Source organism: Anthonomus grandis, chromosome 7, assembly GCF_022605725.1.
Source record: "Anthonomus grandis grandis chromosome 7, icAntGran1.3, whole genome shotgun sequence".
Taxonomy (NCBI): Eukaryota; Metazoa; Arthropoda; class Insecta; order Coleoptera; family Curculionidae; genus Anthonomus; species Anthonomus grandis.
Window position 1 is genome coordinate 31,205,073 of NC_065552.1, and position 27,346 is coordinate 31,232,418.

Genomic DNA, 27,346 nt, shown 5'->3' on the forward strand with positions numbered 1-27,346 from the left:
ATAACCTCAACTTGAATATTCGGCTCAGTCCGTAATTATTTACAAATTTAAGAGATTGATTAGTATTAAAGCTTTTTCTGTAAGACTTTAATTCTACAGTCATAAGTAATGAGATACGCTCAACTAGTCATAGGACCGGCTGGTAGTGGCAAGGTATCAACATAAATCTGATATAATACTAAAAACTAATTTCTAAGGCAACAATTCTTAAAAAAACCTAATGCTTTTAGTCCACCTACTGTAGTGCGATGTCCCAATACGGCGTAGACCTGAAAAGAAATATTGAAGTGGTAAATTTAGATCCTGCAGCTGAACATTTTGATTACACCCCCTTGGTTGATATCCGAGAACTTATTCAGGTACAAGACACCATGGAGGATGAAGAATTACACTTTGGACCCAATGGTAAGAAGGGGACCACAGTATGATATCAAACCAGCCTAGTGGTTTGAACTCGAATAATAAATTTCAGAAGTTCCCACAAAAAAACCTGAAGGTTTCACTAAAATAAATAGTAAATTGTTTTCATTCATATTAATGGGTAATATTAGGTGTTGGGCTGTGTTTATTGTGGTTCATAGAACTTTGGAAATTCTGTTAGGGAAGTTGAATAAAGAATTCAAACATTTTTCAATTGTTACCAATTTGCTTGATCTGGTTTATATCATATCTAGGACTGGAATTGAGACAAAAATTTTCAATATTGCCTAGAGCTTAATTGCAAAAAAGAGCAATTCAGCTAATAAATTTTTCATGGTATTTGTTAAGTACAACATTCTTTTACAAGTTCTCATGTCATAATTTAAAAAAATCAAAAAACTTTAGATGAGGTTTAGTATATATGAGGAGCGCGCAAGCAAAAGCAAACAAATGCCTGAAATAAGAAACTGAGTTAAAGCGTAAAATGTTTTTATTTGAATTGTAGTTTTATTTTATTATAATTGAACTAAAGAGTTAAAATTATATTTTATTTTTAAAAGATTTATTTACATTTTTATTATCCATTTGTTTGGTTTTGATTGGGTTTAACATAATATGTTTGTTTTTGATCAGACTATTGAATGAGATATTTGCTTTTGTTTAAACCATTTAATTTTGCTAAGTTTAATATTATTGTTTTTGCAGGTTCCCAAAACTGATAGTTAAAATTAATCTTTATAATAAAACAAAAATTAAGCAGACACAACTTTATTTATCTTCAAATATGCACACCAAGATCATTGTCTAAGCAGTTACATTCTGCGGTATCTTCTTCTGAACTTGCCGATACTTCTGGCAGGGTTGCTCCAACATCAAGGATGTTTGAATACCAGTTTCTAGCAGAAAAACTTTTTATGTTTCACCATAAAGTTGAGTTAGAAGGGAATCCACATCTTTCTTTTTCGGGCCTGCTATTGCGTGTAGTGCTATTGCGAGGCGACACTCCTCTTTTTAATAGTGTAGCATGCGATGTATCTTCATCAAATCTGTGGTACATATGATTATGTACTAAAACAAAAAAACGTTTTCCTTTTTTTCTTTGAGGATCTTTATTCGCTTTAAGTTGCTAATATTGTCTAAATTACGATATATTGCGGAAAGCGCCTTAGTATCTTGTAAAACCCAGTCCTCGCCGAGAGTACGAACAGTTCCAAACATTTCATAAACTTCAAAATACTCCTTCTTGGAAACTATAGTGGTCAGTTTCTTCAATTTTCGTTCCACCCTTCAAAACACTGTCGAACTGGAAAATACAAAGTTATATTCTGGACAGAACTTTCACTATTTTTGGAGAACCAGGCCATCAGAGCATGAAGCACAATATTGTTTTTGTTCTGTCCTGCGCATCCGTCCCAAAACAATCTAACGTTTTTTTTATCACAAATTCAAATATTTTTTTCAAGAAAGTCTAATAAGGCTGAAGATATTTTAAGTAATCCCCTACCAGCCTGATCTTCTGTCCATGTATAAAAAAATGGTTCTTTGGAGTATTGGTCAACAACACCGAAACAGTAAAAACTAATTTGACAAGAATAAAACGCTTGCTGGATCGGTGTCTTTGGTAAGGGCTGTACTTGTTGCAAATCAAAACAATACGTTATCCTATCCTCGTTATCATCTTTACGTAGCAGAGAATAGAATGCAGCTGCTCTCATTTTATGCACTCTTTTCTCCAGCTGCAATTTATTTTTGTTTGCAACATCTTTTTCACTTTTTATTTGCAGTGATAGCCTCGTGCAGTATGTTCAAACATCGCAAGCAGGCGATTTAAAACCAATGTTAAATTGTGACACCTGAAATTCAGGAGCAATAGATGCGTTATAGATTGCACGAAGCTTATATTGGCGTCAGTTCACTACGCAAATAAATTCGTACAGACTTTTTTCTATTATAATGTGATTCGCTACCTTTTAAATTTTCTATGAACTCTTGCTCTTTTTCCTTTGTTTTTAAATGATTTATGGCCAACACGATCACCTCCTCTCCTTTCTGCAATGCACTCTCCAGATTTCATTAATTTGCAAAGGTTATTTAATCTATTATTTTTTAAACAAGTCAAATGCATAAATAATTTTTTACACACAGTAACAGTTTTTCCTGTCTGCGTTGGCACACAATATTTAACGTTAACGTAAACAGGTGAGGTTTAACTCGATAATTTTCTTGATGTCTATGTTTCCTTTTAATATCTGAGACACTTATCCAATTCGCAACTTTGTTATCTTGAGCAACTTTACTCCCACACGATTGCAACTTTCCACGAATTAACAAGGCATCACCAGGACGAACTTTACTGCATGAAAAGCGTGCTGAATTATGAGTACATCCCACAAAAACCTTGGAAGCCAGAGGTCTACAAATCCGCGCTTTTTTTGCTTGTTCTCGCTTAGATTCTTTCTTTTGCTTCTTTCTGCTACCTTTTGCTGCTTCCCTTACTGTCACTGAAGCCTCGTCCATGCCAAAAAACTTAACACTCACACTTTTATTTACTTAAATAGGTACTTTAGAAAAACGTACTAAATACGACGTACTGACTACTGTCTCAAAACAAAAACACGTGAAAAATAAAAACATCAAACGAACCTCTAGCCCCAAAGCGCGTAAATCAAACTTCCGTCACCTGATCAATTTTACCGGATTCTGATTGGCTGGTAACATATATGTTTGCTTTTGATCGGGCGCTACTTGAGCATTTGTTCGTTTTTGCTCAGGCCAGCAATGTTTAACATATGAAATGGTCCGGATTTATTTGCTTTTGGTTAGGTTACTTTTAAGTTTTGTGCATGTGGCTACCATTACTAAGCGATCCAATATTTAACTCATTTTTTTAAATTTGATCATATGTTTGCTTTTGCTTGGGCGCTCCTCATATGTTAAAACTGATTCTGCAAGTATAATTTAATCAAATGTTTACCAGGAAAGACCACAAACACTTATTAAATAGTATATGAGCAATGTACAATTTATCTTTTTTAAGCATAATATGCAATATCTTATAATTAATTCCACAAATGCTTTACGTTTTCAAATTTTGTTAGAAGCATTCATGAATTTGCCATTCACACCATTTCACGAACCTATCGATTACAACAACTCCAAATTATTTTGTAGATGAAGTTTCCCTAATACAGTGATTTTACTTCTAGAATTTGGTTTATTTGTCTTAGTGAAAAATTTTTAGCTATGTGTAATGGTAACTTAAAGGTTTGAAGCCATTTTTTATTGTAGTTCAATTATTTACATGTCCCAACTTTCCTAAAATGACAATGGTCATATCATCTGTGTAAGATACTAATAAATCATCCACCTGTACCTTTAATAATAAGTTATAAAAAGTACTGAACCCAAAACTGTTTTTTACTTATTATTGAGATTAACCAGTTGTAGCTGCTCTGATAAATTGAAGAGGTATTTTCTAGTTTCTAATATAATATATGTTATAGTGGATTAATCATTTCTAAATGTATTTGTTTAATGATATCCTCTTGAACACTATCATAGCCTGGTAAACTTTATTTTTTAATGTTACAATTTTTTAATTAACTAACAATATTCATTAGACTTGACATTGACAGTCTATGTCAATTCAATGAAACAAAATACCACTGTGGTAATGAGAGTTAAAGACAAATTCCTAAGGTTCAATGTCACACTTATTATGGCTATAACTACTATTTATCCAAACCTGCTAACCAGAATTCTGGCTAGATTTTTTGGAGATTAAAATATTTTATATCAACTTAAATTCTTTATGTGATGTTTTGATGCTTGATTTATGTGATATTTTGAAGAGGTCATTATTTAATTTAATGTTTGTTTTAAAATATCTTTGTATACTTTATTATACATTTATTACATGCTACTTCTAGTTTTTAGGTATTTTCTGTGATATTATGCTGAAATAACTATTTTGCACATTTTTTTTTAGGAGGCCTCATATTTTGTATTGAGTACTTGCTCGAAAACTCAGATTGGTTAAGAGACAAAATCGGTAAAAAAAAACTAAGAATGATCAGCAACTTTCCACATTACATACCAATTTTTAGGTGATAGTGAAGATGATTATATACTATTTGACTGCCCGGGGCAAATTGAACTTTACACACACCTAACAGTAATCAGAAAACTGGTGAAACAACTTCAAGACTGGAATTTCAATGTTTGTAGTGTTTTTTTAGTTGATGTTCAGTTTATGACTGATGGGGCAAAGTTTTTGTCAGGAACAATGGCTGCTCTTAGTGTTATGGTGAATTTGGAACTACCTCATATAAATTTGCTATCAAAAATGGATTTACTGAGTAAAACAGCACGGAAGAGACTGGATAGATTCTTAGAGCCTGATTCACATGCTATTTTAGGTGAGTTTGGTTTACATTGTTATCTGAGGAAATGCAGAATTTGATTTTTTTTAATTGTAGGTGATGTGGAACTAAACGGATTGTCTGCATTTAATGAAAAATATAAGAAGCTGACAGAAACCATAGGGAAAATTGTTGAGGATTATTCTTTGGTCAGGTTTATTCCTTTAAATCTAAAAAATCATGAGAATATGGGTAATTTATCTTCTACAATTTAGACAAATCTCTTTTGATGTAACACACAAATTTTAGGTGATGTCTTAATTACCATAGACAATGTTGTACAGTGGGGTGAAGACCAAGATGTGAAAACAAAAGATTTTGACCAAGAAGAGCCAGAAGATATTGAGGACTATAGTAGAGATGATTAAGTTAATTTTTGTTGTACATTATATATTTTTTTACATAAAATAAAACAGTAAAATCGAGAATATATTCGATTTATTGACCACATTTACATAAATACACAAGAAACAACATACAGTCTTACAGCTAGCGAAAAAAATACAGTAAACAAACAAGATGCCCCACATTTAAGTTCTGTTTAACGATTCAACCACTGGCCTTTTTAGTGGGCATTAAAATCATTCACAATAAAAATATTCAATATCTAAAATATTATAAATTATTACCAAAGTAAATCAATTTTAAGTACATTTTGTAGCTCTACCTACAAGGGCGACAAATAAACTATAATCTCTATCGTACATTCATATTTTATGCATTTGTAACAAATTACATTAAAATTTGTTAAAACTGGTAAAAATATTTAAAAGTTTTTTTTACAGTCCGTTAGAGAATTTAGTGTTGATCGAAATATAACATATAACGCCTAAAATTGAATTTTTCTTGGAAATATACGAGTGTTTATAAAATGTTAGTCCCTTTCGGAGGATGTTGCGGGTGTAGAGTGTACATCTACCGAATAAGCGTGCAAATAATGGGTTTAAAGGACTTCCAACTACCCAAACGTAAAACTAGTCCAAAAACCCAAGCTAACCCGAAAACATTTTTGCATTTCTTAGTAAACAATTTACACTGGATGATATATAAAAACCCCAATCGCAAATTATCACGTCCAACTTCGTTTGACAACTTCGAGCAGAATATAACTGGTATTCAACTAGTATTAAGGGCTGAAGTGTAAAGCTTTTGTTTGATTTTATAACAAACAATTTTTTTGCGTGCAATTTTCCCGTATGCATACCCAATTCCTTATTTACTTTTGAAACAATGATTCAAGCGTTTTGTCACAAACCAAAATTCAAAAGTTAAAGTGAAAGGGTAAAATGAGAGTTTTAGTTGGATATTGACCAAATTAAATTTGATCCATATGATGTATATACTAAATAAGACACAAATTGTCCATTATTTTCATGATTTACAAATCCGGAAACGGTAACTTATTATTACTTATAGCAAAACAAATATTTTACATATAGTATTTGGGCTATACATTAGAATGCGACCATAAAGATAATATATATTTGTTTCGACGAGCATACATTAATAATAAAATAAATTTAGAGTTACAACTATAGAAGATTAGAATAAAACTCAGTTATAGACCAAAAATAATTTAAATATTTTTACTAGAAATTGATTGACAAGCAACATTAATGTTAGTTGTCAATTTGGGACATCTTTAAAAAATAATACAGGTCGGTCCATAAGAAATTGCATTGTTCGTTGTGTGTCGGAGATACCAATGATCTTAGATGGAAAACAACACTCTTCTTTGAAATTTGTAGTTTTGGACTTAATCGCTATGTTGGGAATGATTAAACTTTTTATCTTTGAAGAAAATCGATGCTGAACCACTTGCGATGCTACATCACAATACCAAGACATTCTTTAGCCCCATATCTGTAAAACTCGTACGACTGTAACCTAAATAGGTGATTCGTGTTTCATGCAAAAGGCCGTCCCATTACTCTAGTGGGTTTCCTTTTTTGGGGATACTTTACGTATATAGTTATACTTTATAAAAAAATTATTATAATAATCCTGACTAGGGTCGCTTAACCAGTGAATGAACAGCACCCAATAAATGAACAGTGAGTTTAATTTCTTGAAAAATAAGAATATTCGATGGAAAAGCTCTATTATCTCTTTCTAACACGTTGCGCACACATCTTCTTTATAGCGTTCGTTCACTAGCCTCCATTAGGCATAGGCAAAACAGTTTAAAACAAGCGACTGTGTCACCGCGAACATCCCCATGCCCATCTGAAGTCAATATGGCCTCAGGTCGAGATGGTTCTTGGCTTGTTTCCTTCTTGGGAGTAATGGTAGAAGGAGTTTTTTTATGGAAGTTTAGTTGGAATGGTTTGAAGTAGTCAAGAGAATCCAGTGACTCAGGTTCCACTTTGTTTGTGGCCTTATTGGGAGGTGCGGTAAGGGGAGAAGGAGTTGAGGTAGCAGTACAGCAGAAACGAACGTGATATTTGGAAATTTAGACAGAAAAACAAGTTGGAATTGTTCGAAAATTGTTGAGAAATTGAAGATTTATGTCAGGAGAAACCAGTCACCCAGGTTCCACTTTGTTTCTTCATTCCTGGGAGGTGAGGTAAGGGTAGATTGAGCTGGGGTAACAATACAGCAGAAACGAACGAAATATTTGGAAATTTAGACACAAAATCAAGTTGGAACCGTCCGAAAACCATTGAGAAGTTGAAGATTTATGTCAGGAGAAACCAGTTACCTAGGTTCCACTTCGTTTCTTCCTTCCTGGGAGGCGAGGTAAGGGTAGATTGAGCTGGGGTAACAATACAGCAGAAACGGACGAGATATTTGGAAATTTAGACACAAAATCGAGTGGGAACTGTCCGAAAACCGTTGAGAAATTAATGATTTATGTCAAAAGAATCCAGTGACCCAGGTTCCATTTCGTATGCTTCCTTCCTGGGAGCTGGGGCAAGGGTAGATGGAGCTGGGGTAACAATACAGCAGAAACGAACGAAATATTTGGAAATTTAGGCACTAAATCAAGTTGTAACGGTCCGAAAACCGTTGAAAAATTGTGATTTATGTCAGGAGAAACCAGTCAACCAAGTTCCACTTCGTATGCTTCCTTCCTGTTAGCTGGAACAAGGGTAGATGGAGCTGGGGTAACAATACAGCAGAAACGAACGAAATATTTGGAAATTTAGGCACAAAATCAAGTGGGAACTGTCCGAAAACCGTTGAGAAATTGATGATTTATGTCAGGAGAAAGTAGTCACCCAGGTTCCACTTCATTTCTTCCTTCTTGGTAGCTAGGGCAAGAATAGAAGGAGCTGGGGTAACAATACAGCAGAAACGAACGATATATTTGGAAATTTAGGCACAAAATCAAGTTGGAACTGTCCGGAAACCGTTAAGAAATTGATGACTTATGTCAGGAGAAACCAGTCACCCAGGTTCCACTTCGTTTCTTCCTTCCTGGGAGGTGAGGTAAGAGTAGATTGAGCTGGCGTAACAATACAGCAGAAACGAACGAAATATTTGGAAATTTAGACACAAAAACAAGTTGGAACTGTCCGAAAACCATTGAGAAATTGAAGATTTATCTCAGGAGAAACCAGTCATCCAGGTTTCACTTCGTTTCTTCCTTCCTGGGAGGTAAGGCAAGGGTAGAAGGAGCTGGGGTAGCAATACAGCAGAAACGAACGAGATATTTAGAAATTTAGACACAAAATCAAGTTGGAACTGTCCGAAAACCGTTGAGAAATTGAAGATTTATGTCAGGAGAAACCAGTCACACAGGTTCCACTTCGTTTCTTTCTTCCTGGGAGCTGGGGCAAGGGTAGATAGAGCTGGGGTAACAATACAGCAGAAACGAACGAAATATTTGGAAATTTAGGTACAAAATCAAGTAGGAACTGTTCAAAAACCGTTGAGAAATTGATGACTTATGTCAGGAGAAACCAGTCACCCAGGTTCCACTTCGTTTCTTCCTTCCTGGGAGGTGAGGTAAGGGTAGAAGGAGCTGGGATAACAATATGACCATTTTGTGTCTCTATTTTATAATATTAAGGTAAGCACATGTTTTTTTCTAGGCTTCATAGCTATTATATTTTATGAAATAAGTAAAAGAAATGCACTTTATAGGTTAATACACGCATAATTGTTTTCTTTAAAATAAGTTTATACCTAATACTTTTCTAGTATTGAATAATTCCTGCATGTTCAATTACTGGTTTAAATTTTTTTTAAAATATAGTAAATGAACAGTGTGTTCATTTACTGGATTTTACTTAAAATAATTTTTTATGCGAATTTCAACCTTAAACATATCTTACATAGAACTGAACTAACTTGAATAATAGCATTTATACCCAAATGCAGTCAAACCAGTAAATGAACGTTAATAGAAAACGTTCATTTACTGGTGTTCATTTATTGGACGACAATTATTTTTCAGATGGCTCCAAAATATTCACGTTTTAAATACACGGAGGAAGCTTTGGATGCAGCAATTAGTGAAATTCAAGCTGCAACTATTTCATTAAATAAAGCTTCTTCTAAATATGGCATACCGAAGTCCACTTTACATAACAAATTAACGGGAAAGGTGCGACATATTCGAAAAATGGGCTCCTCTACAGTCTTGAGCGCTCATGAGGAAACTTAGTTAATTGGATTTTGTCAAAAGCCAAATTGGGATTTCCGATGCATCCCAATGAGGTTGACCAAATAATTTTAATGATGATAGACCAGGAGATAAATGGTTAAAGCTTTTTCTTCAGAGGCACCCACAAATTTCAAAAAGAAATACAGAGATTATTTCCAAAACTCGTGCTGCGGTTACTGAGGATGGTATAAGGCAATGGTTTTTAGAACTTATCCAGTACTTAACCGACAAAAATGTATTAGACATGTCTGATCCAGCCCGCATTATAAGAACGTGTATGAAGTCAGGTTTGGTTCTAGGGCGCTCCAAAAAGTTTAAAAACCTTTACGAGATTGCAGGCGGAAACGAAAAAGAGTCAATTACAGTGCTGTGCAACTATGCTGCTAATGGTGTGGCAGGCCCACCAATGATTGTTTTCCCATACAAAAGAATTCAAAAGTGCCAAAAGGTTGGGCCATTGGAAGGTCCGATTCTGGGTGGATGACCAGTGCAACGTTTTTTTAATATATTGCGAATATATTTTATCCCTGGCTTTTGGAAAATAGCGTTATATTTCCAGCAATTCTTTTCATAGATGGACATGGAAGTCCCACTATAATTTGGACCTGTATGAATTCTGTGTGGAACACAGAATCATCCTTTATTGTTTATACCCGAACCCGACACACATACTACAACCTTGTGATGTCAGTATATTTAGACCCCTAAAAGTTGAATGGAAATCTGTGTGCCGACTTCATAAACAAAAGAGTTGTACACCAATTACTCGGCACAACTTTAGCATCCTCTTTAAAGAAGCTTTTGATAAGGCTTCTAAACCAGAAACCATATAACTGGTATTCAATATATAAATGGATTCAGAATTTGTGGCCTTTATCCATTAAGCCCTGACTCAGTTGATTATTCAAAGTGTATTTCGACCCGGCGTAATGAAATCTTTCAGAAAAGATCCAGTACCGAATTATCAATAGAAGACTATAAATGTTCCATGAAAGTATTGGACCATTATTTAAAGGTCAATAATATACAAATTTGTCCAACAGTGTAGATTCTTTAAAAAAATTTTGCGAAAAAAACGCAGGTGACTCAACAAGTTTTAATGACAGTAGCGATAATGTTGACCAGTTATTTAGCGAGTCTGAGAGCGATATATTTACAGATCCCTTTTTAAACGACTTGCCCCTTGAAATTGACGGAGTTTTATATGAGCCTCCAACTTTCCAGCCAAAACTCTCCCTTGCAGCGAATCGAAGATTAAAATATTATCCAATATTGTCATTAATCCAGGAAATAAAAGTTTAGATAAAGTTTGGGAAAATCATCTTCACTGGCCAAAGCAAGAGGGTGTATCAAAAAAGAGAAGCCAACGTGTTCAAATGCCCTACGCAATAACATCCGATAAGTGGGTGAAACATCATTCTGAACAAGAAAAAAAAAGAATAGATAAAGAGAATATAATAAAGAAAAGAAAACTGGAAACGGCTTTAAAGAAAACGTCAGCTGAAACTAAGAAATAAGCTAAGAAGCTTAAAAGAGTTGTTAAAGAAGGGGGACCAGAAAAAACAGAAGATTCAAAAAAGTTCATAAACTGAGTTCGAGAAAATCAAGGTAATTTTAACTCTACCTACTAAGAATTTAGAATAAAAAGAAATTTAATGTATTATGCTTTTAGTTAAAGAAAAACAAAATGATGTGGAAGTGACCAAGATCCAGGATGTTGATGATGAAAATAAAAAGTTAGTCGGAAAACAGAACAAGAAGGTAAAATTGGCTGTTAAAGAAGGGGAATCAGAAAAGTTTATTGATGGAGTTCGAGAAAATAAAAAAAGGTGAGTTTAGTAATTATAAAAAAATGGATTAAAGAAATTATAATGTTGATATTTATGTGCTTTTAGTTGTTAAAAAAGAAATAGACGTGGAAACGAAGAAGCCTGACAAAAAAAGCAGTAAAAGTAAGTAAATAAATAATGTGTCTGGTCTTATATCATATAGATACATGGAAAATATATTTTAATCATATAATGTATTCACATTTGCAGCTTTTAATATTGGAGACTCGTGGTTATAAGTTACCAAAAGAAGAGGTATCCAGGTTTAATAAAAAATATAGATCAGGGTGCCCAAGAATATGAGATCAGCGTTATGGAAGACATAAAACCAAATTTGGAGATGGCCCAAAAATGTGAACCAAATTTGGTATAAGAGAAAATTTGTTTTAGAAAAAAATTCAGAGCCAATATCATCCAAAGGCAGTATATATAATTTAAATATTTGAAAATTAAAAAAAAACCTTATTAAAAATAAACATTATCTTCATTTACTAGTCTTATAGTTTTATTTATTGGAGGAGTTCGTTCATTTACTGGGATTTTGGGCATTTGTTATAAAAATCGGCAAAATTTTAAAAAATATAAAGGGTAACGTATCTCTTGTTGTTCATAATAAGAGAAAATTGTCGAGACTTTAAAAATAGTACTTAAGTAAATGTTTAACTGATTTACAGGTCCTCTCAAAACTTTTCTTATTTGCTCATTTACTGGTCTAGTGACCCTACACGTCAATTTATGAACAATATCCGACAGAAAAATAAATTCATTGGGTTCGGTCATCAGAGAAAACTGCCCGATTGTTTTTTTTAACAAAAAATCCCATATACTTGCCATATTATTAACCAATTCAAAACAATCCAAGTGATTTTTTTTTATTAAACATTTTAAAAAATGAATTTTCTTATGGGGTCCTGTACTTACGCCGGTAAACGAATTGCCACATATACATTTACTACTTATTTATTTAAACATCCACGTAAGCGACTTCTATAATCTCATAAAAAATAAGTTTTTTAACCTTACAAAAAAGTTTGGGACACCTTGTATACATATCTATTCAGGGAAGAAAAAGATTATTCATGTCTTACGCAAAATTGAAATAATTGCTTCTACAGGGAAGACAAAATTAAATGCACATAAAAGCTTACTTGAATTTACCTAATTATTTAAACACTCTGTTTATACACACATTTACTAAAATATATTATATATTTTCACATATAAATAGTTTGTTAATAATTATTTGAACACACAACGTTAATAATTTTAAATTGTATACATGGTAAAGACTGGAAATTCGTGCTGATCTAATTTATAATTAAAAACGGTGCTGGCCGAATTGGTAATTAAAGCTGCACACATTTAGGAAGTAAAATTGGAGCAAAAATGCCTAAATTGTATAAATTTTCTAATAGTGTTACTTTTTCCCATTACGGTTTTATAGAAATAATATATTTATTATAAACACCCTGGAAAATTGTTCAACTACTAAAATATTTTTCAATATGAAAGAAATAATGACAAGCCCACATATCTTAAGCCAAAAGCCATTTTTAAGTAACTCAAATTCTACCATCTTTCTCGTTCTCATTAATAAATAGAAATAATAATCACAGCCTCTTCCTAAACTCTAACTTTCACAACTACAGATCGAGACTCACGTTTCTTCTTTTTATCTTCGTTGCACAGTCGTTCTGGTCTTTTTAGCGTACTTTCTTTCGTAAATTGTTATTGTTGGCGACTTTTTCAGGTTTTTCTTTGATGAAGAGGATTTTCGTGGCTCCTTTAAGCATCAGTCCGAACCAGTACAGTTGCGGGAACATAAGTAAAGCGATGCTTATTTTGCAGTTTTTTGGCAGTTTGGTAATGGCCTAAAGAAAAAAAAACTAAATAATACTAAAAATTGACGAAAACACAAAGTCACGGTCTCACATTATCTCTATTTATATAGTGTGAAATTTTTGTATGGCCTTTAAAGGCCTGATGATGCTTTTTAGCTAGAGCGAAACACGTGTAGCCTGTGATTATATGCTGTGAGACCGTGACTGTGTGTTTTCTTTGTTTTCGTCAATTATTTATGTTGGTCTCTTTGAGAAGAATGGAAGAGATTTTTGTATTTTAAGATGCAAGTTATTAAGTATTAAGAGGTGATGGCCGGTTCAATGCAAATCTTTGATTTATCTAAAACTAATTAATTTATTTTAACAAAACAATTATTAGCTAGTTTCATAATGATTTCTGTCTTAAAAAAAGAGGAGTGTCAAGGGATATTGCAAAAACTAGTATAATCTGCATAGTTGGTGAATTCAAAGGTATTACCGTTGTAGAAATTTGTGAGGTCTTTTATGTAAATAATGAAAAGTAACGGCCCGATAACATTGTCCTGTATACTTAAAGTAATATTTTGTAATTTCTGAAAAGACCCTATCATGACCCTTTTCAATATATACTTTCTTATAAGTATGACCTAATCTACTTTAATGTTCCATCACAAATTCCATAAAAGATAACTTTTGAAACAAAATTATTAAATTTCATAATTTAATGTGTATGCCTTGGTATAAGCTCATAGGAATTGTACCTCTATCCAAAGCTCTAAGTAAGTATTCAACAAATTCAAAGATTGTTGTATTAGTAGACTTGTTCCTTAAATATGTTTCGATTTAGAGACTTTTCGACAACTATTCCCTATGTAGTACCACTTAATCATAGTTATTTTCTCTTGATTATACTGACCGTTAAATAAATAGATGACAATGCTGACATAACATTTTAATAATTTGGCTAGTGGCTTCATATTTTAGTTTTTTTTGAAAAAATTCTAAATAGCCTATTAGAAGGCTTACCTTACTCACACCTTTAAAAAGATGTAAAATATACAGGAGAGCCAATATTTGAATGTATCATAATTTATATGGGATTTTGTATGGCCAGGTTAGCAATGCACCACCCGGTATAAAATAATAAAAATTAAAACGTTTATTAATCCTCAAGAAATAGTCATATGGATTAAAAGGCAAATTTCAGCTTCTAAACAAAAAGTTAAAAGCTGTTGCAGTCTTAGCCTAACCCTTCTTCCCACCCCACACAACTTACCAGTAAGAAATTGTTTTCAAAAGTAATTGTTTTCCAAAATAATACGTATCAATTACAACTGGTTTCGTCGTTAATATCTAATCTAATAACACAGTTTGTTGCATGCATACATTTTTGGGGTGGGTTGGGTATTGAGTAATTGAATTCGCGTTGAGTGGAACAACAGTATAACTCCAGCTTTTATATCGTTCTTCCACCCAATGTGGGAATATTGCGCGTGAGCTGCTTCAGTCGGTAAGTCACGAGTCACGGCCAGTTTGCACTGTATTCGATTGATCCTAAACTTTTGAGTGTAAATACCTACTTGCTGATAATTTCACTAAAAATCATAATGTATAGCAGTAGTAGTAGTGAGAGTTCTAGTACAGATAGAGGAAATGAAAGAAAGAAGGCTCGCCTTCTTGGAGAAAAATATACAACTAAAACTGGCAAAATAATACAATCAGGGAATATTTTTATTTAAATCACAGAAAATGTACATTCAAGTTTTTTTATACATTCTATTCTACCAACAGTCTGTATTATAATATTCTTTTTTTTTTCAGATGTAAAAATAAATGCATGTCAAAACTTACACCGGATGAAAAAGAAGCAGTTTTAAGAAAAGTTTATGAGAAAGGTTCAAAAAATGAATAGGATGTATATTTGCATGAATTTATGGATTGTAGACAAGTAGCTAGGAGGCGACCAGATGGGGAAGATAGGAAGAAAAATAGGGAAGTGACTTTTTCATATTACATACGGAATAATAATTTAGAGAGGCAACCAGTTTGCAAGGCAGCTTTCTTAGTCTGCATTCAATATCAAATTCTAGATTACAACGACTAAAAAAACTCTTGGTTGCTCAGATGTCACCTAGAGACCTACGTGGTACACATAATAATCGACCACATGTCTTAAAACCCGAGATTATTACGAAAATACAACAACATATCGAATCGTCTCCCTATAAAATCTCTCACTACAGTTCATTATCTTGATTCAGCTCTAAACGTCAAAATTATGTATAATCTTTTTGGAAAAATACACCCGAACTTAAAAAATACAGTAAAATATGAATTTTATTTAAAGTTCTTTAAAGAAAATTTTGCAAGTTTGGAAGGCCCCAAGTTCACGTTTGCAGTCAATGCGAAGAATTAGGTACAAAACTTAAAAGACCAAAATTTAAACGACAACGCAAAGAGAGTGGCTGCTGCCGAGCTAATGATTCATAAGCGTATGGCTAACAAATTTTACTACAAACTTAAAGATAACTGCTTTGTGCCACGAGCGTAATGATGTTGGTGGAATAGTATTTGACTATATTCAAAATATGCCACTGCCTGTTATACCCGTCCAAGAAATGTTTTATTTAAGACAATTGTGGCTGTATGGATTTGAAATACATGATTTAAAAAAAGATACTGAACACTTTTATACATATCATGAAGGTCAAGCTGCGAAAGGTCCAAATGAAGTATGTTCATTCATAAAAATGAACGATTATGTGCAGAAAATGCCTGCAGAGATACAGGAGCTTCACATATTCTCAGATGAATGCCCGGGCCAGAACCATAACAACACCGTAGTGAGATACTTATTGGCTCTTGCAGCTTCAAAACGGTTTCGTAAAATTCATCAATACTTCACAGTGCGTGGTCACTCTTTTTTGCCATGCGACAGAGACTTCGGCTCGCCCAAGAGAGTTATAAGAAAATATGATAGAATCTATGTTTCAGAGGATTACGAAAACATGATACTTTCTTGTCGCAAATTAAAACCATTTACGACGACAAAAATATGCTATACAGATATAATCGAGTACAAAAACTGGTGACCCAACCACTACAAGAAAATCAATGTAACTTGTCAATCTTCCAATGAAAGAAAAGCTAAATTTGTAATATTAAACTACAGGCAATTCATTTATGACAGTTCCACATTCATTTATGTAATAACTAACGACTATATTGGCGGAGTTGTCACAAGAAATTCCAAGTTAATCAAACCTAAAGCAGTCCCAACTTTACCGACAGCGCCTGCATACTCAAAAATGTTACCGATCAATGTAAAAAAAATTGAAAATTTGAAAAAGGTCATCAATATATGACTGGAGAAATTTTGGAATTTTTCTACCATATAACGTCATTGGAAACCACCAACATGGAAGCTGAAGACTAATGGCCTTGAAATATTAATGTTTTTCGTGTTATAAGAATCAGGTTTGTAATGTATGTTAGATACTATTATAAATAATAAACAATTTACAAATTTGCAACTCTGTTTACCAATTAACATTAACAATTTAAAGAATTTAAAAAGTTGAGCGGAAAAACCGTATAACTCCTAGTGACTTTCTGTCCCGCATCTTAGATAAAAATAAATTTAAAAAATATTTTATTTTATATTCGTTTAGAGAACCCGATTTCATATAACTTTGCAATGTTGAAGACTCTCGTAAAATAAATACTTTTTCCACAAAACAGTTTTTTGTGATTATCTCTAAACCACATTTTTGGAGTTATATAGTTATTCCACTCACCGATTCAATTTTTTAAAAGAATTCACTAGGTTCTGGTCCGCATGGACACCACTGATAAAATAAAAAATTAAATTATGTATTAAAAAATAGTACTAGATGCATAGAAACTACCTATTAATTTTCAGAAAAATATCTAAAGGGATGTCAGATTTATCGTAAAAAATAAGATTTTTTTTTAAAATTTCATCACCCTGTATCTCAAAATCTAATAATTTTCGGATAGGGGTTTAATACGCAAACTTGCTTATTTTGACTTCTGAACCTCTCGAAGTTTGTTCCACTAATTATGAAACACCCTGTATATGTATAATATAATATTCTTTTCAATTCTTTCTATGTCCCTATTCTTTATATTATCTTTTAAGGTCTGAATGGTCTTCTTGGAATCCTTTTGGTAATCTGATAACTGTCTCGTTTTTCGATACTTGGAGTGACGTTGTCCATTCTGTAGGATTTTCTTTCTCTTCTGTGTTTTTTGTTAAAATTTTAGCATAGGTGCATGATTGTCTTTTTTTTTTGCTCTAGTAACAAATTTTCCTCTTCCAAATGCCCTAAACTGTGTGCCAAATTAGTCAAGTGTTTTAATAAAACAAATGTTGCCTTTCTAACCTCATCGATTTCTCATCCAGAGAAAAAACACTTCTCCGTTTTTACTTTTATTAGTTGCATTCTTTATAATCTCCATTTTATCATCGTTTATTCATCATTTTCTGTGTGCACATTTATTTTCCTCATGGTATGGTTTTCGGTATTTCTGACTCTTTTTTTGGGAAACAGCCATTTCCTTATCATTTGTATAATGTACACATTGTACAGTGCTTCGAGGAATACATCTTTGTTGGCCTATACGTCGCTCTCGGAATCCCCGGCGATCGCCTTATCTTTAATAGTTTTTTTTTAGATTTCTTGTTGCTGGATTTTGGATATTTTTCATTATATATACAGTACCTATAATGTAGACTGGTCGTTTCTAAATAATTTAAATAACATTAATTTGGCCTGTCAACTATTTTATGATAGGCTTTACCAACTGCTTGATTTGCATGTTCCCTTATTTAAAATTAATAAAAAGAAGAGGTGGTTTCCATCCTCGTATTCTACTGAACTTAAACACAATATAAAACTCTGCAGCAAAATGTCACAAGGCATTTAAAAATTCAGGTAGTAACTACCACTTTACTGAATTTAACAGAGTTAGAACTGTTGTTAAATCACAGATAAATACTTGTTATGCATCTTATATAAATGAATTTAAAATAGTATATCCACTAATCCTGCTTTATTCTGGTCATATATACAGACAAAGAAGGGTTGTTCAAGAATACCAGGTAGAATGCATAACCATAACGGAGTGTATGAGGAACTGAATCACATAGTAAATGCATTTGCGTCCTATTTCCAAAGTGTTTATACCTCTACAAACAATGATGAAACTGACCATCTGTTATTCAATCCAAAATAATAACCATGTAGTTTCAAATCTATGTGTGCATATAGATGATATTTCTGAGTTGGAAATTGAGCAAACTTTGAAAAATATGAAGAGTAAGTCTAGTTCGGGCCATGATCTTATTTCCTGTTTTCTACTAAAAGATTGTAGTGCTGTTTTCACTGAGCCTCTTAAATATCTTTTTAATTTGGCCTTAAAGACATGCACATTTCCGTCATGCTGGAAACTGGCTAGGGTATGTCCGATATTGAAAAAGGGGCATGTTTCTGATATTGCCAATTACAGACCAATTGCGATTCTCAGTAGTTTTGGAAAGGTCTTTGAGAAAGTCATATACAACCGTATGTTTCCAGCAGTTCATAGACTCATCGCCACTCAGCAACATGGATTTATGCCCCAACGTTCTACAATGTCTAATCTGCTTCAATTTACTCAATTTTTAAGTGATGCTATTGATGACGTCGGCCAGACTGATGTAGTTTACACAGACTTCTCAAAGGCCTTCGACTGCATTGATCATTTTACTGTACTTAAAGAACTATGCTCTTTTGGATTTAGTCCATCACTTATCTCTTTTTTTAGATCATATCTTACTTCAAGGCAACAATTTGTTTCTTATAACGGCTTCAAGTCTGAGTTGTATTTGGCTTCATCTGGGGTGCCTCAAGGATCGAATTTGGGGCCTTTACTGTTCTTACTTTTCATCAATGACCTTTCTCGCGCCTTAACTTGTGAAAGCTTACTGTTTGTCGACGATTTGAAAATATATAACAGTATTGACGACTGTGTATTGCTCCAACATCAACTTAATATTTTACACACCTGGTGTATAAAGAATAAACTTAAAGTAAATATATCTAAATGTAAAGTAGTGACATTCACTCGGAAACCTAAACCATTAAATTACGTATACAGTGTCAGTTCTGAAGAATTAGAGCATTTACATTTGATACCCAACTGACATTTATTCCCCACACTCAGTCAGTCCGCAAATAGAGTTTCCCGTTTCATAATGAGAAACTGTAAACAATTCACTAATATTACATCTCTTAAAACACTGTTTTACTCACTAGTTCGATCAAGACTTGAATATTGCTGCTTAGTGTGGTATCCAATATATCAGATTCATGTTATGGCTCTAGAGAATGTTCAAAGAAAATTCCTCAAATTTTTGCATTTGAAGGAAACTGGCGTCTATCCTCAAAGAAGATTTGATAATGCTCTTTTATTGTCTCAGTTTAATATCGATTCTCTTAATTTTAGAAGGATGCTTGTTTCTAATAACTTTGTATATAAGCTTACTCACAATCTTATTGATTCGCCCCATCTTTTACCAATGTTAAGCTTTAGAGTACCAAGATGTAACGCACGGCTTACCGAAACATTTTATTGTCCTCATTTGAGAACTAGCATTGGCAAGAAGTCACCAATTTTTGTTATGACCACAAATTTTAACAGCATCTCTGCTTTGTGCGATATACATAACTGTTCTCTTAGACAAGTAGGTATTTTCACTAGGGAAATTTTCTCCCCTCTTATTTAAGTTAGATGTGTAGGTCTTATCGCTTAAGCACATATATTACAGTATTTTTCAGTTTTTTTTTCATATTTTATATCTGTTACTTGGTGTGCTAGCTTTGTTCTGTAAATGGTTTTGTACTGTTGAACAATAAATAAATAAATACATAAATTAATACCGGATAAGCTTGAGTTTAATTTGAAGCAGTAGAGCATAATACAGTAGCCCTTTTTATGCTCACCTTATCATGGTATGTTAAAATTGATACTGAAAAATTAAAATGGTGATGGCAATTATAAATTGATAATACGATGTTTTTTTTTAGCTACCATCATCAACTTCTTTTTTCTTATGGTCCTTATATTGAGGATCAAAATTTATTTATGTTGAAAAATTATCTACCCAACCTTTTCTCATAACCTAATTATAGAACTATTTAAATCTGCTAGAATACGATATGGCGAAGCTTTAAAAAAGTGTCATTATTTTGCTCTACGGCTTTAAATACCGCCAGAAGATTAGTTTTTGAACTTGTATCTTTTAAAGTTTCGATAGATCCCAAGTTTAAACACGAATTTGGGACATCTTGTACAACCAAATTTTTACAGAAGCAAAATAGAACTTATTAAGACTTAATTAAGTATATAAAACTTACCGTTAAAAAGTCAGTATGTATGGATTGCGCGAACAAGTTTATCACATACGGAAACATTGCCACTCGAAATACAAAGAATGTAAAGAGCATCGAAAGCCCATTTGCAATGTACCTGAAATATATTCTGGATTAATAGAAATTCAGAGCGAGCAAAATAAACCTTACCATTTAGAGTCTTTAAGGCCCATCTTTGATAAAATGCCCCTTAAAGATACAAAAGGAGTGCTGGCTTCCATTAGAAAGATGTACCCGAAAAAACAGTCACCTAGTCCACCCCTGAGATACTAAAAATTTCAAATATTCGTTTATAAATATTGCAGCATATAGTACAAACACTTACGGTAATCACTAAAAACCCAAAACAACCAATAAATATATGATGAAAAATCATAACGAAGTTATCGGAAATGTATGCGACCATTTTCATGAATTTTAAGATCACTTGATTAGCCATACCATCTAGTTTCGCCTGAGATTTCTATAAAAAAATTTCAAATAGTTTAACCCAACATGAAAATATTAACTATATACCTTAACGCTCCACACCTTATACATCGACCAAATATCATAAAAAAAGTAAGCTGCACCAAACCATGCATACGACTCAGTTGCATAATGCGAAGTTCTTAATATATTTCTTGTGCAAGAATATTGCACGGAAATAAGCCCTGAAATGCAGCAAAACAATGCTTGAACAGCCGACACTAATCTGTAAATTAAAAAATTTAAAATACTAAACATCGTTTTTAAATAATCACTTACTTATTGCATATATCGAAAACATCGCTATATTTTAATCGACGCGCCCTCATCAGTTTCCTGCCCCAGTGCGTATGACCCAAAAGGTTTTTTAAGGCGACAAAGAGTGAGGGGAAGAACAAGAGGCCAGAGCCAAAGAGACAGAGCCCTCTTTGGTTGGAGATTCGGTCCTCCCATTCCAAGTCTTTGAGAGTGAAGTAAGTGACCACTAGTGAGGTCGTTGCAAGGAAGAGTAAAGGGAAACTTATGCCTACTTTTTCGGCCTAGAAAAAAATTTAAGAATTCTTACAAGGAGTAGTAATGAGTTATTATTGTAGATTGTTAACCTATCCAGGAAAAAATTATCAAAACAGTGTGAAATTTGGATTCCATGATACAAGGGCAACGGAAAGAGACAGACATGCAATCTATTAAGCATTATTTATTTCCTCCCATGGTGAGTGTGTTATTTTTTTGGTTTTCCGAGAAAAAACGTGGCTTTTTTTTTGTTTTGCCGCACAACAGTTTGTTCCCATAAACTAGAAAAACAATTATTTGTGCCAGTCAGCATATCATGACATATTACCTTCAAAAAGAATATTGTCGTTTAAAGCCACGTGTTATATTTTATAAATAAAAGTAGGTGCTATCTCAAATTTGTAAAGCAGTAAAATAAAAACTACACATTCACTAATTCAATATTTAAAATAAGAAATTTACCTGTACCGGATCACCCATCACAAAAAAAGTAAATAAATTATTAAATTTCAGAAGTGCACAATTAACCAATCTAGAAAACGTTATCAGAGCAGCAGGCAAGATTATCGAATGTTTACCTTTACTCGCTAAATAATTAATAACATGCTATTGTTTAAGTAAAAGTTTATTTGGTGTCATTGAAAAAGCAATATAAAAATATAGCCTTTTGTTTTTATTAAATGAAATATTATAAATCTTTCATTTTTAAGCTTAGTTGCAGTAGAAAATTTTGTGCAAATCAAATATTATTGGTTAAGAACTGAGCATGCATGTTATCACTTATTAGAATGAATAAAGCTGTCCATGGCTGCTATATTATTAATTTTTTAAAACCATTTTTTGGGACGCTGAATATTGTTTAAAACTCATTATTTAAAATTAATTTATTTCTCAGGAAAAATTCATTGGTTTTGACAATAATGAAAGGTTTGTATACATACATTACTTATAAACTGAATACTCACATTGTATTTAAATTAGTTTAATGTATTTGGCCTTTGGTAAATGAGTTTGCTGTATTTATAAATATTCGTTGGTTTATGAACCTACACAAAATAAAATTTAATTAACTAAATAGTTCTGTGGCATCAAAATGTTCCTTTAATTTATTACTCCAAAATTGTGGAATAATACTTGTAAATTAGAGACAAAATAGTACTCTCTCATCTCGACTGTATTTAATTTCACAATTAATATTTATCTCACTTTATAATAATTGCCATTTAATATTCTGTAAAAATTGATGAAATTATGTATAAAGCATTGAATTAAAAACAAAGAATCATTAAGTAAACCTTATCTACCAGATTAAAAACAAGATATAGTGCAAAAGCTTAAAAACTAAAAAAGCAGTAAAATTTATAAATTATAAAAACCTAAGATTTCTTTAACGTCTTCTCTCTAGGAAACGTTAGATTTTTGCATACAAATTTTTACTAGCTTATGATTATATGTTTATAGTAACTATATTTTTAACTATCAATATTTGGAATTTAAGAAGAAAAAAATAATTTATATGCAATTTGTTAGCAAATGATCTGTTTACCTGTTACCTGTAGTAATTTTATATTTAAGAAACTGCAATACACAATGACAATTGAATGACACAATCGCAAGACCTTTATCTGATTCAAATACATTCCTCTTTAATCTCTCCTAATTCTAATGGTATACCTCCACACTCTCGGCACTTCAGTACGAATTCAAGATGGACGAAGTAGAAATTGCTTGTGCTTTTGCTATGACTACGTGTGCGCATTATAATTATTGTCTAACTTATTTTCTAACTAAAGTGAAAGCGGATAATAAAAATAAAAAAAAGAAGATGGTGGATGACGAAAATACATAAAAATAGAACAAGGTAGTAATTTTTAAGTACTACATAAATTAATATGGAACCTATGTATGTTTGTGTTTTTGTATGTACCATACCATTGTTGCATATTCTAAAACAAAATACATATAATAATTATGTATTCAAGGTGTTAGTTAAGTATGTGGCCATACTTTAGGGGATGATTCGTGCAGTGATTATATATATATATATATATATTTTATTACATTATATATACATTAAATTTGAACTAAACACATTTATTTCTATTTATTTTACAAAAAAAAGGATTATCTTTAACGTTCATTGAAATTTAACCATCATTTTCAGTTGCGTCTAAGTAAGCATGTTCCAAACTAGTTGTGTCTCTTGGACTTGCGGAAGACTGGGACATTATTTAATTTCCTGGGAGAATTGTATACTGATTCCCAGAATATATAGATTTGAGGGATAGGGGAGAGGGATGATCAGAACAATGGGAAAAGGATGTTGAAGGGCGAGTAGAAATGTATGTCTCTGAGGACGAGGGCAAAGATTGATTATCGTATGTAGTTTGAATGTAATAAGAAGAATGAGAACGTGATGCCTGTAAACGTTTTATAAACATGTCATCAATTTTGTACATTAACAGCTGCGTTTCTTCGTAGGGAAGCTTTCTTAATTTTTTCGCCAGCATTTTTGCATAAATCACATTCGTCTTCTTCAGAAGGTCTTTTAAAATTATAAATTTCATAATTTTAACTTTCAAAAATTATAAATCTCAATGGCCTCAGCTCCGGATTTAATCGATTCCTTTTTTTTTCTTTAAAACTGGTATAGTAATATCCAGTTTCTCGCTTAAACGAACCCATGCATCATTAATCTTTTTTTTATCTTTATGGAAATTATGTTTTGGGTCCCATATCACATCTTCCACTTGATATTCTTCCAAGAACTGTAGTGTGAATTCGTTAGACCATTCTGCCATTTTTTTAATAACCACTTCCAAAAAACAAAATAACTATAACACACTCGCAAAAGTCGTACCAGCTAACTACAGAATTTCAGAACGACGTCAAATACGACGGCAGACGATAGAAACGAGAGTATGTACGCTACGCTCGCGCCTCCCGACCTCTCGCCTCATGCTTCCTTTCATCTGCGCCTGAAAAACCGACAAATAGTGGAGACATGTCCAGACAAGGCGCGAAAGGCCGAGACGAGGCGAGCGCACATACTACACTCTCGCTCTCGCTTGGTCTCGCAGACACTCACCGAGAGTGTGGAGGTAGCATAAGATGTATAAGTAGAATGTACAGACATAAAATACATATTTTTTTTAAATATTGCAAAATAATTGTTGGTTTGCTGATAGTTTTTTTGATTTATCTGGTCAAAAATCACAATAATTAATAAGTATATTCAATTTCTCATTCTCAAAGCTTTTCAACACAAGATAAACTTTATAACATAGAGAAACTAAATAAACTAGTACTAAAAAATGCAATGATTCGAAGGTCAAAAATTTGACATCAATTTATTGTTTATTATTGTTTGCATAGCTTCCCTTCTAGCATATCAAGTTTATTAGTAGCCTCGGAGGACCACTAAGAAATGGTTAAAGCACCTTATAATGAAAAAATAAATACTTAAAACGAAAAAGAACCGAAACTGTAGTAGACGAAGAATTTAAAATGGATGGCCGTTGAAGAAAATCCAACAAATAGTCTTACTCAGTTTGCTGAAGTTATCAGAAAAAATAGGAGTAGTTGTTATAAGGCAATCAGAAAAGAAAAATACAAATCTTTTAAAGTTAGAAATGGTCAAGAACTCTTGCCAAATGATTATTTTCTTAGAATGCAGGTTTGTGAACAGTGGATGGAACGAATTAACAACGACCCCACAATTACAAACAAAATACTATTTTCAGACAAAAGTACTTTCTGTACAAATGGTACAGTCAACAAACAAAATACTCGAATATGGGCGCGAGAAAATCCTCACGTCATCCAGGAAACGCATACCCAAACAAGACAGAAACTTAATGTATGGACAGGAATTCTAGGAGATCGAATAATTGGACCATTTTTCATAGAGGGTAGCCTAAATACTGCAAAATATTTAGAATTACTCAGGTGCAGGTCATTCCCGCATTAGGAAACGCTGTTCAAAATGGCAGGATAATTTTTCAACATGATGGAGCCCCCGCTCATAGTGCAGCGACTGTTACCGAGTTTTTGAATGCCACGTTCCCAGGACGCTGGATTGGACGTTTTGGGCCATCTAAATGGCCGGCGCGAAGCCCCGATCTTTCGCCTTTAGATAATTTTTATTGGGGCTATCTATCATCGAAATTGTTTGATATTGTTAGAGGCAGACCCAACAATATCAAAGAGCTTCGTAATAGAATTATCGAGGCTTCGCGTACCATTACTCCCCGGCAGCTCTTAAATGTTAAAAGACATTTCTACAACTGTCTGGGCTTTTGTTTCGCTCAATTTGGAGGTTACTTAAGAGAACAATTTATTTGAAAGGTTTTATTTGTTTATTGTTGATTTTTGAAAATATATTTTTGAGATTTTAAGGAAATTATTTTGTGTCACTGTCAGATATTTGTCTACCTGCTTTGAAGTGGAAAGGTAATGAAGGTTATGAGGTGCAGAAAAAGCAAACTTTTTCATCAGAAAAACGTATTTTAAATAGGTTTCTCGCAAATTTTTTTGCAAAATAATGGGATTTTTTAAAGTCTGTTAACTTAAACTTCACTTGTTCCAAGTTTCAATCCTATCGATTAAATAGAACAGGTTCTGACATAAGGTTGAAAATATTACACGTAAAACCCTATGACCCGAGATTAAAAAAATGCGCTGTATCGATCTATGTATCGATGACTAGATCGATCAAATGACATGCCTTAAAGATGCTTATAGGAGCTTACTCCCTAAAATATTGCTAAAACAAGAAGAAGTATAATCTTAAAATGTAAAAAGGTTTTCTTTTGAGTGAAAAATATAAATTGCAATTGAAACAATAACCAATGCTATCTGTACATTGGTTGTGCATTTATTGGTTTCAGAATCCAATCACTTATCAAAATGTTTACATTAAAATATTGAGTTCCACTAGTATTTTTCAAAAATTAATCAATAAATGTGAGGTTATATAAGCTATTTTTATGTTTTCACTATATTTTGAACACTTTAAAGACTAATTATAATTATAAGTATATTTTTAATTATAACTACAATTATATATAATTCATGTAATACCTGCATTTATTTTATAGTTGGTATGACACAAGGGAATCAGCCAGTGAATATTTTTCATAAAAAAAAACCTCTGACATCATTGATATAGAAGTAAAAAATTTGTATAAATATTATAAATCAAAGTCTAATGCTATATACTTAAATATAAATAAATATGAGTGTAACTAGATGATTTGGCAGATTCACTGTCCTTGCTAAATTTTAAACATCAGTAACAAAAAATCTTACCTCCTTTGAAAAGAAATTGGTGGTATAAAGTTTAGATCTTTTATGCATCTTTGCTTTTCAAATTGGTGATTTCTATGACCTAATTAACTTATGCTCTACACACAACTGACTTCAATACCGTAAATAGAAAATTTCCATTCTTTAATTATATAGTTACCGGTACTTTACTTAATTAGCTGTTATTAAAAAAAATCAAGAAAATTTAGAGGATGAGTGTTTACACTTTGAAATTAATATATAGGTTAGGTTCGATTAGATCACGGGCATAAACGTCAATGTCAATAATAAGTGACAGGAACAGTGCGACGTCATTCGTCAAAGACATGAGCTTTATACTTCTTAGATAGGAAACTCCCATAAGAGCTAATGAACGGTGATTGACTGTTGCGCCCTCTGAATGTTGAGGAGTAGTACTAACCAGAAGTGAAAATGGGTTTGTGACTTCATAAAAGCGGGTAATTTAAAATTTGATTATACTGCCCTGTTAAAATAAGAGTCGTATCTCCATATTTGAATA

General features: G+C 32.6%; 2 protein-coding genes across 4 annotated transcripts; one reads left to right on the top strand and one right to left on the bottom strand.

Moving 5' to 3' along the window:
* LOC126738408 (GPN-loop GTPase 3) lies at positions 1-5,269 on the top strand. Its single transcript, XM_050443729.1, has 6 exons — positions 1-153; positions 231-405; positions 4,409-4,471; positions 4,527-4,838; positions 4,899-5,033; positions 5,091-5,269. The coding sequence occupies exons 1-6, from the start codon at positions 109-111 to the stop codon at positions 5,207-5,209; spliced, it is 849 nt and encodes a 282-aa protein (XP_050299686.1). The 5' UTR covers positions 1-108; the 3' UTR covers positions 5,210-5,269.
* Positions 5,263-27,084, bottom strand: LOC126738407 (TLC domain-containing protein 3A). 3 transcript variants are annotated; one of them, XM_050443726.1, is made up of 7 exons: positions 26,830-27,084; positions 21,286-21,545; positions 21,055-21,232; positions 20,864-21,001; positions 20,689-20,807; positions 20,524-20,635; positions 5,263-13,153 (listed from the first exon to the last, which is right to left on the bottom strand). In XM_050443726.1, exons 1-7 carry the CDS (start codon positions 26,875-26,877, stop codon positions 12,986-12,988), a joined length of 1,023 nt encoding a protein of 340 aa, XP_050299683.1. In that variant the 5' UTR covers positions 26,878-27,084; the 3' UTR covers positions 5,263-12,985. The 3 variants fall into 3 exon arrangements, with proteins under 3 accessions (XP_050299683.1, XP_050299685.1, XP_050299684.1); XM_050443728.1 differs by lacking the exon at positions 26,830-27,084 and adding an exon at positions 26,602-26,623; XM_050443727.1 differs by lacking the exon at positions 26,830-27,084 and adding an exon at positions 21,982-22,138.
* Between the last annotated feature and the right edge of the window lie 262 nt (positions 27,085-27,346).

Bases quoted from the DNA above. Each gene is read 5' to 3' on its own strand.
- LOC126738408 (XM_050443729.1), top strand. From the start codon at position 109: ATGAGATACGCTCAACTAGTCATAGGACCGGCTGGTAGTGGCAAG. The intron at 4,472-4,526 runs GTAAAAAAAAAC...ACCAATTTTTAG, and splicing joins TTGGTTAAGAGACAAAATCG to GTGATAGTGAAGATGATTAT. The intron at 5,034-5,090 runs GTAATTTATCTT...CACAAATTTTAG, and splicing joins AAAAAATCATGAGAATATGG to GTGATGTCTTAATTACCATA.
- LOC126738407 (XM_050443726.1), bottom strand. From the start codon at position 26,877: ATGCATAAAAGATCTAAACTTTATACCACCAATTTCTTTTCAAAGGAG. The intron at 21,002-21,054 runs GTATATAGTTAA...ATTTTTTTATAG, and splicing joins ATAAGGTGTGGAGCGTTAAG to AAATCTCAGGCGAAACTAGA. The intron at 13,154-20,523 runs GTAAGTTTTATA...TTTTTTCTTTAG, and splicing joins TACATACTGACTTTTTAACG to GCCATTACCAAACTGCCAAA.